We start from the raw sequence: 12,500 nt of genomic DNA, 5'->3' as shown, positions 1-12,500 counted from the left end.
TTCCGGGCCAAATGAGTGTGAAAACGTGTGAAAAAATTTTAATTGTCCATCTCATAAGAAATTATTGTTTTTAATATCTGAATCGAACAGAAAGAGCACCTTCTGCTATCAATGCAGTTCACATGACTTGATTTGTTTACCAGTGATGCAATTAACCTGTTTTCTATTGTCGATCCAAAGCTAGTGGTTTCTATATTCTAGCAAACTGATGACCCCAAAAACACCCAAACAAAGGCTTCCTTACCTTTGACATGCAATAGTAAGAAACATTGGTGAAAGACTTGAGCCCAGCAGTTGAAGAGTTGTTCACGATACTTCCCTTCGTTTTCTCCAAATAGGGCAGACACAGTTTTGTCAACAGGACCACTGGCCTCAAGTTCACACTAAAGATACTGTCAAACTGATCCATAGGCGCGTCTCTCACACTTCCATAAAGAAATATGCCAGCATTGTTTATCAGAGTGTCGATTCGTCCAAATTTATCCACAGTTTTTGAAACGATTTCCTCGCATGTATTTGGATCGGCGATGTCGCCTGAAAAACCCAATAGAACGTTTTGGAAGATTATGCAATCTCCTTAATTGTATAAAAATTGTTTTCGTTACGTTGCAAATAGTACGTTTTATTGGCCAAATTTAATCGAAAATTCCGCTGATTTTCGCTGCCATGTTTCTTCTGTTCAACCCGATTGTGTGGGTTGATGATGACGAAGTTTTGAAGACCCGATTGTGAGGGTTTCTGGGAACAAATAAAAGGCAAATACTCAATTGCGTGGGCACCATGGTGATATGTGGGCACAAGGCTGATTGCAAGAAAACTATCTGAGAATCGACTGAACTTAGAAATGATTTCAACCATGATTTCCCCAACCAAGCATACCTTAAATTTATGTTTTCCAATGTTAAAAAAAACTTGTAATGTTTTACTCTAATTGGAGAGTTTTGTCAATGAAATAATTGCTCCAAATGGTTACGTTATCCACAAAAACAAGTGATGCTTAGTGATATAAAAAGTCATGCTTTTGCTGTCACTGTTGTCAGCCGGCAACTTATAGTTTTTTCAACTCGGACACCAGAGATATAAAAATTAAAGAGGTATTGTCACTGTTGACAACAAAAGACCTGAAAAGTCGCAAAAATTACGGTTGTCGTTCAATCGGCATTTTTAAAAAAGTAGTCTCTTATTTAAACACGTTTTGATTATTGGAACAAAATTTTTCGGGTCAGAGCAATTATTAATTGCCATTTTAGGGAAAAACGTGCCACCTGTGGCCACAAATGTAGTTAATCATAAGCTATCAATGTTGAGGTTCCAGTCCCAAGTGACCTCTGATCAGACCAATCTGTTTACCTGAGCCCCAACTATTGAGACCATAGCCCTCGCTCCACTGTGTACTTTAGATAGCTCATTACACCCGTGTACGACCAACCCATGATGGTCTGATCAGAGATCGCTTGTTATTAGAGCCTCAACCTGCGTAATGAATAGCTCCATGAAAACACAAATTGCTTCAATCAAATTTCGTCCATTTCTTTTGATTGCCAAAGATATTCAACAGAAATTAATGATATTTTCAAAGAATTAAAATTCTTAGTGGTCCATCGCAGATCATCAAAAAAGACCGGTAGCAAATTAACCCGAGTAACGCACCGCTTAAAAAATTTGGACAAAACTTGGGCAAAAAAGAATTGAGCTGCAAAAGACCTTTTGTTTCTGTTAATAAATAAATCTGGTATTTTTTGTTTCCTGCTGGCGTTAATATCAGCTTCATTGTTCAGAATAACTTACAAATGTAAGATAAAAATCTCACCGATAACGACCACGCATTCTGCTTTTGGGTTCACTTTTACCAGTTCTTCTTTTGTTTTTTGCAAACCCTGCTCATTTCTGCCCGTTATACAAAATCTGTTCACTCCCTTCTCCGCAAACTTGATCACTGTGGCAGCTCCTATCCCACTACTACTACCCGTTACTATGACAACTGTTTCAGGGTCAAACGGGGTATCCATTTATTATCTATGAGATGTAAAATAACGTCTGGTTTTGAATTATGTTCAGCTGAAAGTCAATTGAAACGGCTGAGTTGGCCTTCGTTTCTTTTGCTGATATCTTAATCAGATTTAGTATAAGAGTGTGCAAACAATCACACCATAATTTTAACACGACATTTAAGGTTCACTGCTTGAAATTCTTGAAATTTACATATCTTTAAGTGTGATATACTCGTATTGTCATCATAAGCACATACATACGCGTCTCTCAAATAAATTGCTGAATCTTTCGTTTTGTTTCCTCAAGGAAAACATATATGTAGATTGAGACAGAAGACGATGTAGCTTAAATCTGATAAGTTAACTTAACAATTAAATCATGTCCTTGGAACAACCTTGACCTCTGAAACTCTTAGATGACTAATTTTGCACAGACCTGCACAGCACTGAACCTACTCGAAAACTTAACGTATAGAATCAAACTGAGCGCTATTGTTCGCTATTTTTTTAGTATCACAACATTTTCGACATTAAAAATCTTAGCACCACCTGCTGTTTTGAGTTTTCACATATATCTAGTAAAGTAAAGAAAAGTAAAGTTTATTTAACCTATTATTGAAATAACAGCATTTTATGATAAGTAAATTACAAATATGTCAACAAAACAATCGGTAGGGACAACGAATGAGACATCTTCCAATGTGCTTGCTTTTATATAAATTATGCTCATGAATTTTAGGGATGGTTGACTTGAAACAAATTCTAATATCTGAGTGTGCGATGACCAGTAAGGTGACTGATTTTTGGCGAGTCCTGATGCATTTTCGGTGAATTTAATTTTAAATGTTTGGTCATGTTATCATAATCGATAGAACAGAAGAAAAACTGTAATGGCTTGAAATGTGCTCTCAGTTTTGATTTTCCAAAAATGTTGAGTTTTCTATTCTTGAAGTAAGTCAAACTCATTTTTTTTCTTATTTTTAATCTTTTTTATGAGAGAATACAAGAAACTGTACTTCATACGAATTTTTGTTCCGACCCTCTTGAGGGGGGAAGAACTATATACTCAAATGGGTTTCTTTTTTTTTGTTCCGTGAATTTTCGCCGATCGATATATTCATCGTAGAGAGTTGAGACTGGTATCATTAGAAAGCTCGTCCAGCGTAGAATATGGAATTAAAAAGATTTTTTAATTTTTCGTTTTCTACAGGGAGTTATCGAGGTATAAACTTATGAGAAAAGTAGAGTGAATTCACGTTGTTTTTATTCACTTTTTCCGGAATTTTCGCCTCAATTTTCGTCAATTTTGCTAAAACTAAAAGAAATTTTTGAGAATAGTGTCGTTGGTTATTTTTAAAGACAAACAAGCATTGTTGATTTTTTTGATTTAATTCTTTGGAAAAAAATTCTGGATAAATATTACAAAATTCAGCCTTTTTCATCAAAAAACGGCACGAAATAAGCTACTTTAGTCAACTTTGGTTAAATTTGCCTGCAGTATAGCCCCAAACAATACTCATACAATCTTTGTAGACTCAGAGGGGGGCTACTCCTACTTCGGCGTCCGTTGAGGGTGCTCTGTAATTAAAACTTCGCCGTTTTTTGGTAACTTTACTCGTTGGTTTTCAGAAATGCAGAATATATTTTTGAGTTTTCAACGAACAAATTATCTATATCTACAACATTCGAAAAATCAATTGTTCCTAACGCACAATAAGCATTAGCAGGGCTAGTTTTGGGCCAATCTTGGACTGTTACAATCCAAAAAGAAGTCGGATTGCAATCAGTCGGTCTTTTTTTTTCAAAAAAAAAGACGTTTTTTTAAATAAAAAGGAACAGAACATATCAAATCAAAGCGCAGGAGTGGTAGGTCTATTTGGCTTTCTAAGGAGCTTCAAGTTAAGGCATTTAAAGTTGAAAGTTTATGGTCTTTTCGACCTTTAAAAATAATTGATTTTCAAATAAATAATGGCTTAATTAACTTTTCCTCTATTTTTTTTCTTAATTTGTTCAACTTCTAGCTAAGTGTCAGCAAAGAAAGAATACTTCTTCATTCTACTGATTTGAAGTTTAGTCTCGGTTGTGGTTCTAAGCCTGAAGTTATTCTTTTCTGGCTTCGATACTACTAGATTTCAGTTTTTTTGTTTTAAGATATTTGCCAGTTTTTCACGTTTTCTAGTTTTGTCACCTTATCACATTATTGACAGTTCTCATATCACATTATATGCGTTCAAAATATATCAAAATTGCACTTATTAAAAATCTGAACAACATATATTACCGTTTTGACAGCACCGACACCTCTTTCTTGAAGAAATTAATTGAAATTTTGTCTTGAACTGTCATTTTTACTTTGTTGTTTGGGTCGTAAGAATTTTTCTGTAAATGGATTGGTTTCATCGGTTTTTCATGCACAAGTTGATGATTAGATCTTTTGATATCAGTACGTAGCTGATGGCTTCCATGACTTTGAAAAAAATTGTTTAAAAAAACTAAAAGAAAACTTTTTAACTTCGCAATTTTGCTCTTTTTAAATTTCTTTTTGTTACCTGGTCTTGTTAGTTAAATACAGTTCAAATATGACATTATGGGTGACAAGGGAAGTAGTCAAAGGCGATTGATGTCCCAAACCTTTTTTATTCGTATTCGTTATGACCTTACTGGCTTCGACACCGGTTTTTCACAAAAAATAAGTAAATTAATTTGGTTTTTGTCATACATGACGTTGTTTTTGTACACGCAAGAAAAAATCTGGATATTTGCAGGTCTCATGGTTTCCTGTGGATGAATAGGTGACCCTATTTAAAGAATTCTTTTTGTAATTAATGTCTTTCATGACTTTGGATGTAATTTTGCTTCGAAAAAAAAATCAAAACTATTACATACTTTTACGTTTCGCTTTTTTGTCAACTGGTTACCTAGTCTTACTAATGAATGGCTATATACTACTTTGTCGCTGTTCCAAGAAGGCGAAATCGAAAAATTTTTGAGGGCCAAAATATGGCTTGACGGTTTGGACAGCGTTTTCTGTTAAGTTTCAATTGAAATTTTGTTTGTTGTTGTTCTTTTTAGCCGCTGAAAAAAAAGAATAAGGACAGTTACTAATGCCCTTCTAAAGTAGAATTGGTAGTTGTAAACCTTTGGGATATTTTTTTTGGTTTCTAATGTTTTGTTATTAATTTGAATTTAGTTGTTTAAAAAAAGCGATTTTTTTAGCTTTTTTGTTTTTGTTCTTTTTTGTCTAATTGTTACCAAAACTTTTTATGGACTGGTCCCATATATTTTCTGGTGATTTATAAGTTATTTTGTTTAGTTTTAGCTTTATCTGATGGTATGTTAACTTTGTCACTAAATTTCTTTTTTTCAAAACGGACATAAATTTTTTGATGTAATCAATGTTTGTTGTTGTTGTTGTTGTTCGATTTTGCTGTTCAACTTGACTCGCTTTCTTAATATTGGCATATCACAGCAGTCAATTGCATCAATTTTTGCTCCTCTGAGTTATTTGCTTTGAAGGCTATCTTATTGTTCATACACAATTTTTTTTTTGAAAAATACTTGTGCTTTTTTGAGTTTTTTGGGATTCCCAAAAAAATAATTTTTGTGTTTTTCTATCTGTTCCTCATTTGGTAGACAATTATGCCAAAATTGTGGATGGGCGGGGTCGGAACCTTATGTTCCATCGCACATTACCGAGCCGCCTTGTTAATTTTATAGTGCACACTGCTCTTTTTCGATGCTTTAGTTAAATTGATAACTAATTTAATTTATTCAATTAGTTCCTGAACATTAATTGCACTGCAACGGCCAATTTTGTTGCAAAACGTAAAAATTCGTTCCTTTGTTGAAATACAGTGACAACAGTTTGAAATAGCCCAAAATTGATCTACCGAATTTTTTAATGCTTTAAACTTTCTCGAGATCCATCTTATCGATAAATGCCAATTTATGCCCGGCCTTCTTAATTCCCGCAGTTAGAAATTCGAGGGTCTTATATGACTTTTTTAAAATATTTTAGTTGTTCTCTATTTAGGTCAAAATGAAATGTTGTTAACATCTATCGTGGAGAACAGTGACCTATTCGAGTAAACCTACTCGAGCAAAAATTGACGTTTTGCAGCGTAATGATTTTTTATTATCATTTCATTTTTTTGTTCTCTAGAAACCCTGACGATGACGACATTCCAGTTACAAAACCATCTGATCAAAGCGCAGGAGCGAGTGACTCAGGTGTTTCCTCCCAATCAGGGGTTGATTCCACCTCGGGTGGCGCGACTGTACCTGGGGTGACATCTGCTGAAAATGAGGAGACAATCCAGAGCATTCCGATTGTCAGTCTAATGGTCGAGGGAGGTCCAGGCACCATAGATACAGGTAGCGTCCACTCTTCTTCGCTCTCAATAAATTAATGCCTTGTTTGTGTCAAATAGCTCAAAGTTCAAGTACCAACAGTTCACGAGTAAATTAAGTCTGTACACTTTCGGCTCTTATTTTACATAGTTGTCATAACCTGTTCTATTGTATGACAGCGGAAAAATCATATGACTACTTTTATGGCTTTGCTCATCTTTTTAAATATAGTTTAGAAAAAACATTTCTTGTCTGAAAAATACTATTTCCTGTTTTTATTTTTCATTTGATTGAAATACTGATGCAAAAACTTTCTGGACACATGATTTGAGCTTTGCTTGACCAAAACTGTGCTATCTCTTATTTTGGGCGAGTAAAACTCGCCTAAAATAAGAGATTTTAGGCGAGTCTAAAATAAGAGATTTTAGGCGAGTTTTGGGCGAGTAAAACTCGCCTAAAACTCGCCTATTTTCACTTTGGGTCCAGTAATTTCTTCATGTTTCCTAAAGCCAAGCAAAAGTCTTTTCATGTTTTTTTTTGGGTCAAGCATAGTTTTTTTTAGGTCGAGGCCTGGACTCTAGGGTATTTATCAAAAGAGTAATTTGTAGCTTGTGAAGGCAATAACTGTATAGAAATAAAATAGAAGTTCATCAAGATTCTGCCATTTAAGTGCGTAACTCTCTTAAGACGGGAGCCCCATGCGTTGTCATTGGAGGGTCGGGGAGGGGTGCTTCCCTTCTAGAGGCTTCATGTGACAAATTTGACGAGCAGCCCCCCGAAACTGACCCGAGATCTATTCAAGCAGACATCAAACAACTCACTGAACAGTTCCTTGGCGGTTAGATCAAATTTTGATTTCCGATGCATTTCACAAATAGTAGCAAATTCTTAAATTAATGAAAATTTTTCATAAAGGAAGAAACGTGGACAAGAACGTGGAGATGATCATGGAGTGTCTGGATTTCCGGAAGCAGATCAGAGTGTTCCAGTTGGATGCGGATGAAAACGCAACCACCAGTGATCTGGACAAGGCTGTCCTCAGTACCCTACTAAACACTGGCACTCTTTCGGTATTCTACCTTATAGTACTTTAGCAGTGCTATTAACGTAAACTACATTTTTCCAAGAATAAGGGTCTGAAAAATAATTTAACACGTTTTTCATGTCATTTTCTTTGCAAAAAAGTGGAAAACTTTAGTGCGCTCTTATTTATTTACCAGATATACCCGAGCAATCATAGCCAATAAAATTTCATCTAAATGTGAACAGAAAAACTCAGTTGGAAAAAGACAACAAAAAGACATAAAGAAAATGCCAAAGCCGTGAATAAATGTTTCAAAATATAAAGCGTATTGGTAAAACGAACGACGAAAATTTCAACAATTGAGGCAATTCTGCAAAAAATGAACACCTAGAGGTATAAACCCGCGAAAATAGTGTTTGATAAAATTGTCAATGATGATCAGTGGAACATATAGTTGTTTTTTAGAGATCTAACGCTTTTTCATGTAACATTTTGTCAATAACCTATCGTCACTTTATTGACTATTTAATGTTAAACTGAATGCTTAATGGAGACAACAAAATTCGCCAGAAAGCTTCACAATAAAATCCCTTTTCTCAGAGATTTCACAAATAAGAACAACTGCTTGCAAAAAATGACCGTCAAAATATTAAAAAGTTTTAGAAACTAAATCCTATGCTCAAGTCAACACTATCTAAAAATTGTTTACTTTTCTTGCTGCGGAAACTTTCCCTCCTTCCCTCATACCTCTCTCCATTGCAGTGAAATAGACAGACCCAGCTCCTCTGGTTGCTGAAGCATAATTAGTCCGTTTATTTATGCCAGCAAAAACACTTTTCTTATGACTGCCAAAATTTAACTTTTATGAACCAACAGCAAAAACTCCATCAAAATAAAAATATCAAACAATAAACTTTCGGTTTTGCTGTTCACATGAAGTATAGTTGATTGTTTACCATAATTGAGACAAGATTTGAAGACATCGACCCAATAACATATAGTTACCACCTGATACCTGTTGAAAAAGGCAATAATGACAATAAATTTTGTTCTAGCATTGTTGTTGCGACTCATGAAAAAAGAAGTAACTTTTGAGAATTTGAGTATTGTTCTGTTTCAGTCAAAATTGTTTCACATCTTTTGCCTAACAAACATCACAAATCGTAGTTCTTTTTTGTTCAATCCACAAAATGTATTTTATATTAAAAGTAGAATTGACTTAATGCAGAAACATCAATGCTTTAAAAATGAAAACCAAATAGAAAATAAACAAATATAAGTCGAGGAACATTTCACGAATTCAAGAGTCCGCCACCAAATGATTCACTTTGGAAAGATTCAATTGTATTTTATTCGACCATTTGCAAATAATATAAGCAATGCATTTTGTGAGCGATTGAAATATTTTTTTCTCAAACTCGTCGTTTTGCGGAGTCAATACAAAAGACGTCAATACTAGTGTTTTAGCTCTTCGATTTAATCTGCAAGCAGTATTTTGTATTATTTGAATCTACTTTTAGGATGCGAACTAATTGAACATGAAACTGTCTTAAGTTATCACAAACTTTAAGTTTTGTGTTTTTTCTTTGGATAACAGCCCAAGGTAGAAGTAATTAGTTTGTGCGTTGGAGTTTATGTTAAAATTTTGTGTTACACAGTTTAAGTCACTTCCCGTGTTGAGGAAAAGAACAAAAAAAACGATAATATTTTGTAAGAAATAGCACTTTTTGTCGTTTTGTTGTCGTTTTCTTCGTTTTCATTAGTTTCCGTCGTTTAAGTGGTCTTTAAAGTGTAAGAAATGATCGTTTTTTGTCGTTTTTTGTCGTTTCTTACGTCGTTCTCTTTTCATAAGAAGTCGTCGTTTTTGATTGTTTTTCATCGGTTAATTGCTCTTGAACTAGTTTTTCTCTATTAGATTGTTTTGGCATATCTGTATTAAGGCCTGATAGCGCAGTGGTCAGTGCATCAGGTAATGTATCGGGAGTTCAATGGTTCGAATCCCGGCGTGGATCACGGTTTTTTTTGTCGTTTTTTGAAAAAAACGATCATTTTCTACATAAAAATTACGAACAAAACAACGATTACCACGTACGGGTTTTGATCGTTTTTGTCTAATAAAAACGATTAAAAAACAACGATTTTTTACAAGTGAAAAACAAAACTCCTCAACATGGGTTTACTTTTAAATAAATCTCTGGGGTTTTTAATCAAATATAATATCTACTTCTCGTTATATATCAATTTTAACGTTAACGTTATATTTAATTATATTCTTTGCGTTTTCTTCAAATCTAAATTTTCTAAGCAAGCTATCTTTTATTTAATTTTATTTGTTTTCTACAAAATTACCTGAATTTGTTTGTCTCTATGGACGCGATCGGTTTCTGCATTTTCACATTATCAGCCTAATTGAATTCTTTGACCTCATTAAATTCAACCTCATCAGCCTAAATCAATCTTCCAAGAGGAAGCCTAGAGCTATAAACCCACATAAACAGTGCTTAGTAAAATTGTCAATGATAATCAGTTGCAACATATAGTTGTTTTTCAAAGAGAGATTAATAAACAATTTGTCATGTGGTTTTTTTGAATATCATGTCGTTCCTTAATTGACTATTCAATGCAGACTATTTAATGCTCAACTGACTTTTTATTGTACACATTAAGGTTCTCCAGAAAGAATCAAAATAACATTATCATTCGTCTCAATGTTTTCTTAAATAAAAACATTTTTTTTTGCAAAAAATGGCACTCAAGAATTTTAAACTTTGATCCTATGCTCAAGACAAAACTATCCAAAAATTTTTTGATTTTTTTTTCTGCTGCAGCAACTTCCCGTCCTTCCCTCATACCTCCCTTTTTTGTAGTGAAATAAAATGAAGCAGCCTCATTATCAGCCAATTCGATTCTTTGACAGGAATCAGGATAAATTTAGGCTTGCCAGCATTGTTATTTTATTCGAATGATGATTAGATAATCTTTGCGAACAACAAACACTCATTGAATGTGCAGGCACTGACAATGTTCAGATACAATAAAAATTTATACATTTTCAAATTTTTCACAAAACCTTTAACAGATGAAGGTTGGAGTAATGTGTAAAAAAAAGCAACCGCGGTCTTCCTTGATATTTTTTAAAAAAATAAAACTCACGTCACGTTTTGTCATACAATGAAAAACATTTCGAGGAATTTCGTTAGACGGCAAGATCTGTCTAATGATGCTACTAATGTCCTTGTATACGAATGGTTTCAATTAATGGGATACAAGAAGACAAATCATTATTTTTAGTGTGAAATGTGTGATAATACTTGCTTGTAACACAAGTTGAATGAAGATTAGTAATCAATGATCCATAAATTCTTCCTCGGAAGATTACAATTACTTTTTTACAAAAAAATTTTGCGGACTGAGTTAGCTAAATAGCTAGTTGTTCTGTACCCTCCCTCTCAGAAGTCCCCCCACCCCACCCTCAGCACCCCTGCCAACTGCTTGGGTAAAAAAGATCGTTACATTAACTGTTTCACTTCAGACACCCGAGAGTCAGGTATCAAGTATAAAAAAATTCTTTGATGTGTACAACTGTGTCATAATTAACTGAGTTAGTCTTTAATATCACCCTTATCATTCCGTAACCTGTATCTATTTCATTTTACATTACCAATTCATTCATGTGAATACCAAATTTTTAGAGGAAATACACTCATATTTGATATTTTTTTCCACTGTTTTTTATGTTAATACATTAAAAATAGGCCCATACTTACTTTTGCTTAATCTCCTAATTCGTTTATATTCACATGCATTAAGCGTTTTCCACCTTCAGCTATGAGTAAGGGCATGTCAGTCGTAGCTAGTTTCCATGTTATTAGAGCAACTCTTTTGCTCGTTATGTTAATTCTATGTCAACACCATTATAGTGAGAGTAAAGTTTGGGACCTTTGCGGGTTGCGACCCCACAATCTCTTAATTGATTGCAATCCTGTGCTCTCTACTGAGCCAACTGGTCCACATTGCGAGAGTGTTACTATGCTCTCTTATATTGAGCTATCATTTCAAGCTCCATCTTATGATCACAACTTATTTACTAGAGTGTATACTCTAACACATGTGATTAGGTCTACCCGTACACGCTTACACGCATAAAATGATCACTTCTTCAGAGTCACCTGTAATGTTCAAATTTGATTTTCAGATTGCAATAATTTCCTACAAAATTTTCACCCCAAAAACCTCCCGAAGCCCTACACTTCTATTTTGAATGTTAATACCAAATTTTTTTACCCAAGCCTTACGTATTCATAGTCTATAATGCGGATAGTTCCAACCTAACAAGAGATTAGAATCGGGGTGAAATTATTTGGGGCAAAAATGCGGGACACCAATATCGTTTCGGGTTAAACCGCTTTTAGTTTGTAGTTTTGGCTAACAAAAATTGAACAAATAAAATTTCTCATTACAGCATGTAAAACTCAAGAAATTTGTATTACTGCCTCCTTCATTTTTTCAGTTTGAACAGCAGTTGGAATTTGCTCTTCTGTGGGACAGACCAGATATGCTGAGAGACATTTTCGATGCTAACATGAAGCAGAATCAAGACAAGCGAATTCTGGAGAAGTTCTTCTTCAAGTCTCTCGTTGATAACAGGGCAGAATTTGTGGCTTTCCTGGCTGATAAAGTCAATTTCAAGACGTTCCTCACTAAGGTATGTTAGTTCTCCCGGGTCGATTAATCAGCACTAACTCAGGCGTTTTTATAAAGACCAATTTTCAACAAAGTTGCTCATTTTGGTTTTTCAGTGCTAGTTTGCTAATTTGGCAGTTAGCCACCAAAAATGACATCAATTTCCTCGACCTAGTTTTTCTTGTTTATATATCTTTAGAAACTGTTATAAGAGGACTCCTCTGTTTTTGTAAATCAAGAGATATTTTGTGGGATGAATGCCGATATATCTCCACGTGTATCTGCATTACTAGCTGGAAGCATGCGCTTCAAACCCAACCACTGATGGAACGTTATGGTCGCTTGTTTTAAACTCATTTTCATGAGTAGTTTGATTTTAGGAAGATCATTGTATGATTAGGAAATCATACTTTCATATACAACATTGACGAATACAAAGGAAATGCGAGTCA

General features: G+C 34.4%; 2 protein-coding genes across 3 annotated transcripts in view; one reads left to right on the top strand and one right to left on the bottom strand.

Annotated features, from left to right (window-relative positions):
- The window catches only part of LOC142337154 (3-oxoacyl-[acyl-carrier-protein] reductase FabG-like), a 4,203-nt gene extending 2,052 nt beyond the window's left edge, over positions 1–2,151 (bottom strand). The window contains exons 1-2 of the mRNA XM_075386260.1: positions 1,811–2,151; positions 245–534 (exon numbers count right to left, since the gene is read on the bottom strand). Coding sequence (XP_075242375.1) covers positions 245–534; positions 1,811–2,009 — 489 coding nt within the window. The 5' untranslated portion in view covers positions 2,010–2,151. The remainder of the gene's footprint in view (positions 1–244; positions 535–1,810) is intronic.
- Positions 1–12,500, top strand: part of LOC142336299 (transient receptor potential cation channel subfamily M member-like 2) — a 140,195-nt gene that overhangs the window by 46,507 nt on the left and 81,188 nt on the right. The window contains exons 6-10 of one of the 2 annotated variants that reach the window (XM_075385016.1): positions 6,154–6,365; positions 7,012–7,179; positions 7,257–7,411; positions 10,898–10,912; positions 11,876–12,070. In XM_075385016.1, coding sequence (XP_075241131.1) covers positions 6,154–6,365; positions 7,012–7,179; positions 7,257–7,411; positions 10,898–10,912; positions 11,876–12,070 — 745 coding nt within the window. The remainder of the gene's footprint in view (positions 1–6,153; positions 6,366–7,011; positions 7,180–7,256; positions 7,412–10,897; positions 10,913–11,875; positions 12,071–12,500) is intronic. The other variant, XM_075385017.1, reaches the window with a different exon arrangement.

Source organism: Convolutriloba macropyga, chromosome 3, assembly GCF_964194025.1.
Source record: "Convolutriloba macropyga chromosome 3, txConMacr16.3, whole genome shotgun sequence".
Lineage (NCBI taxonomy): Eukaryota > Metazoa > Xenacoelomorpha > Acoela > Convolutidae > Convolutriloba > Convolutriloba macropyga.
Note: the sequence above shows the minus strand (reverse complement) of the source record. Positions and strands in the feature narration are given on the sequence as shown.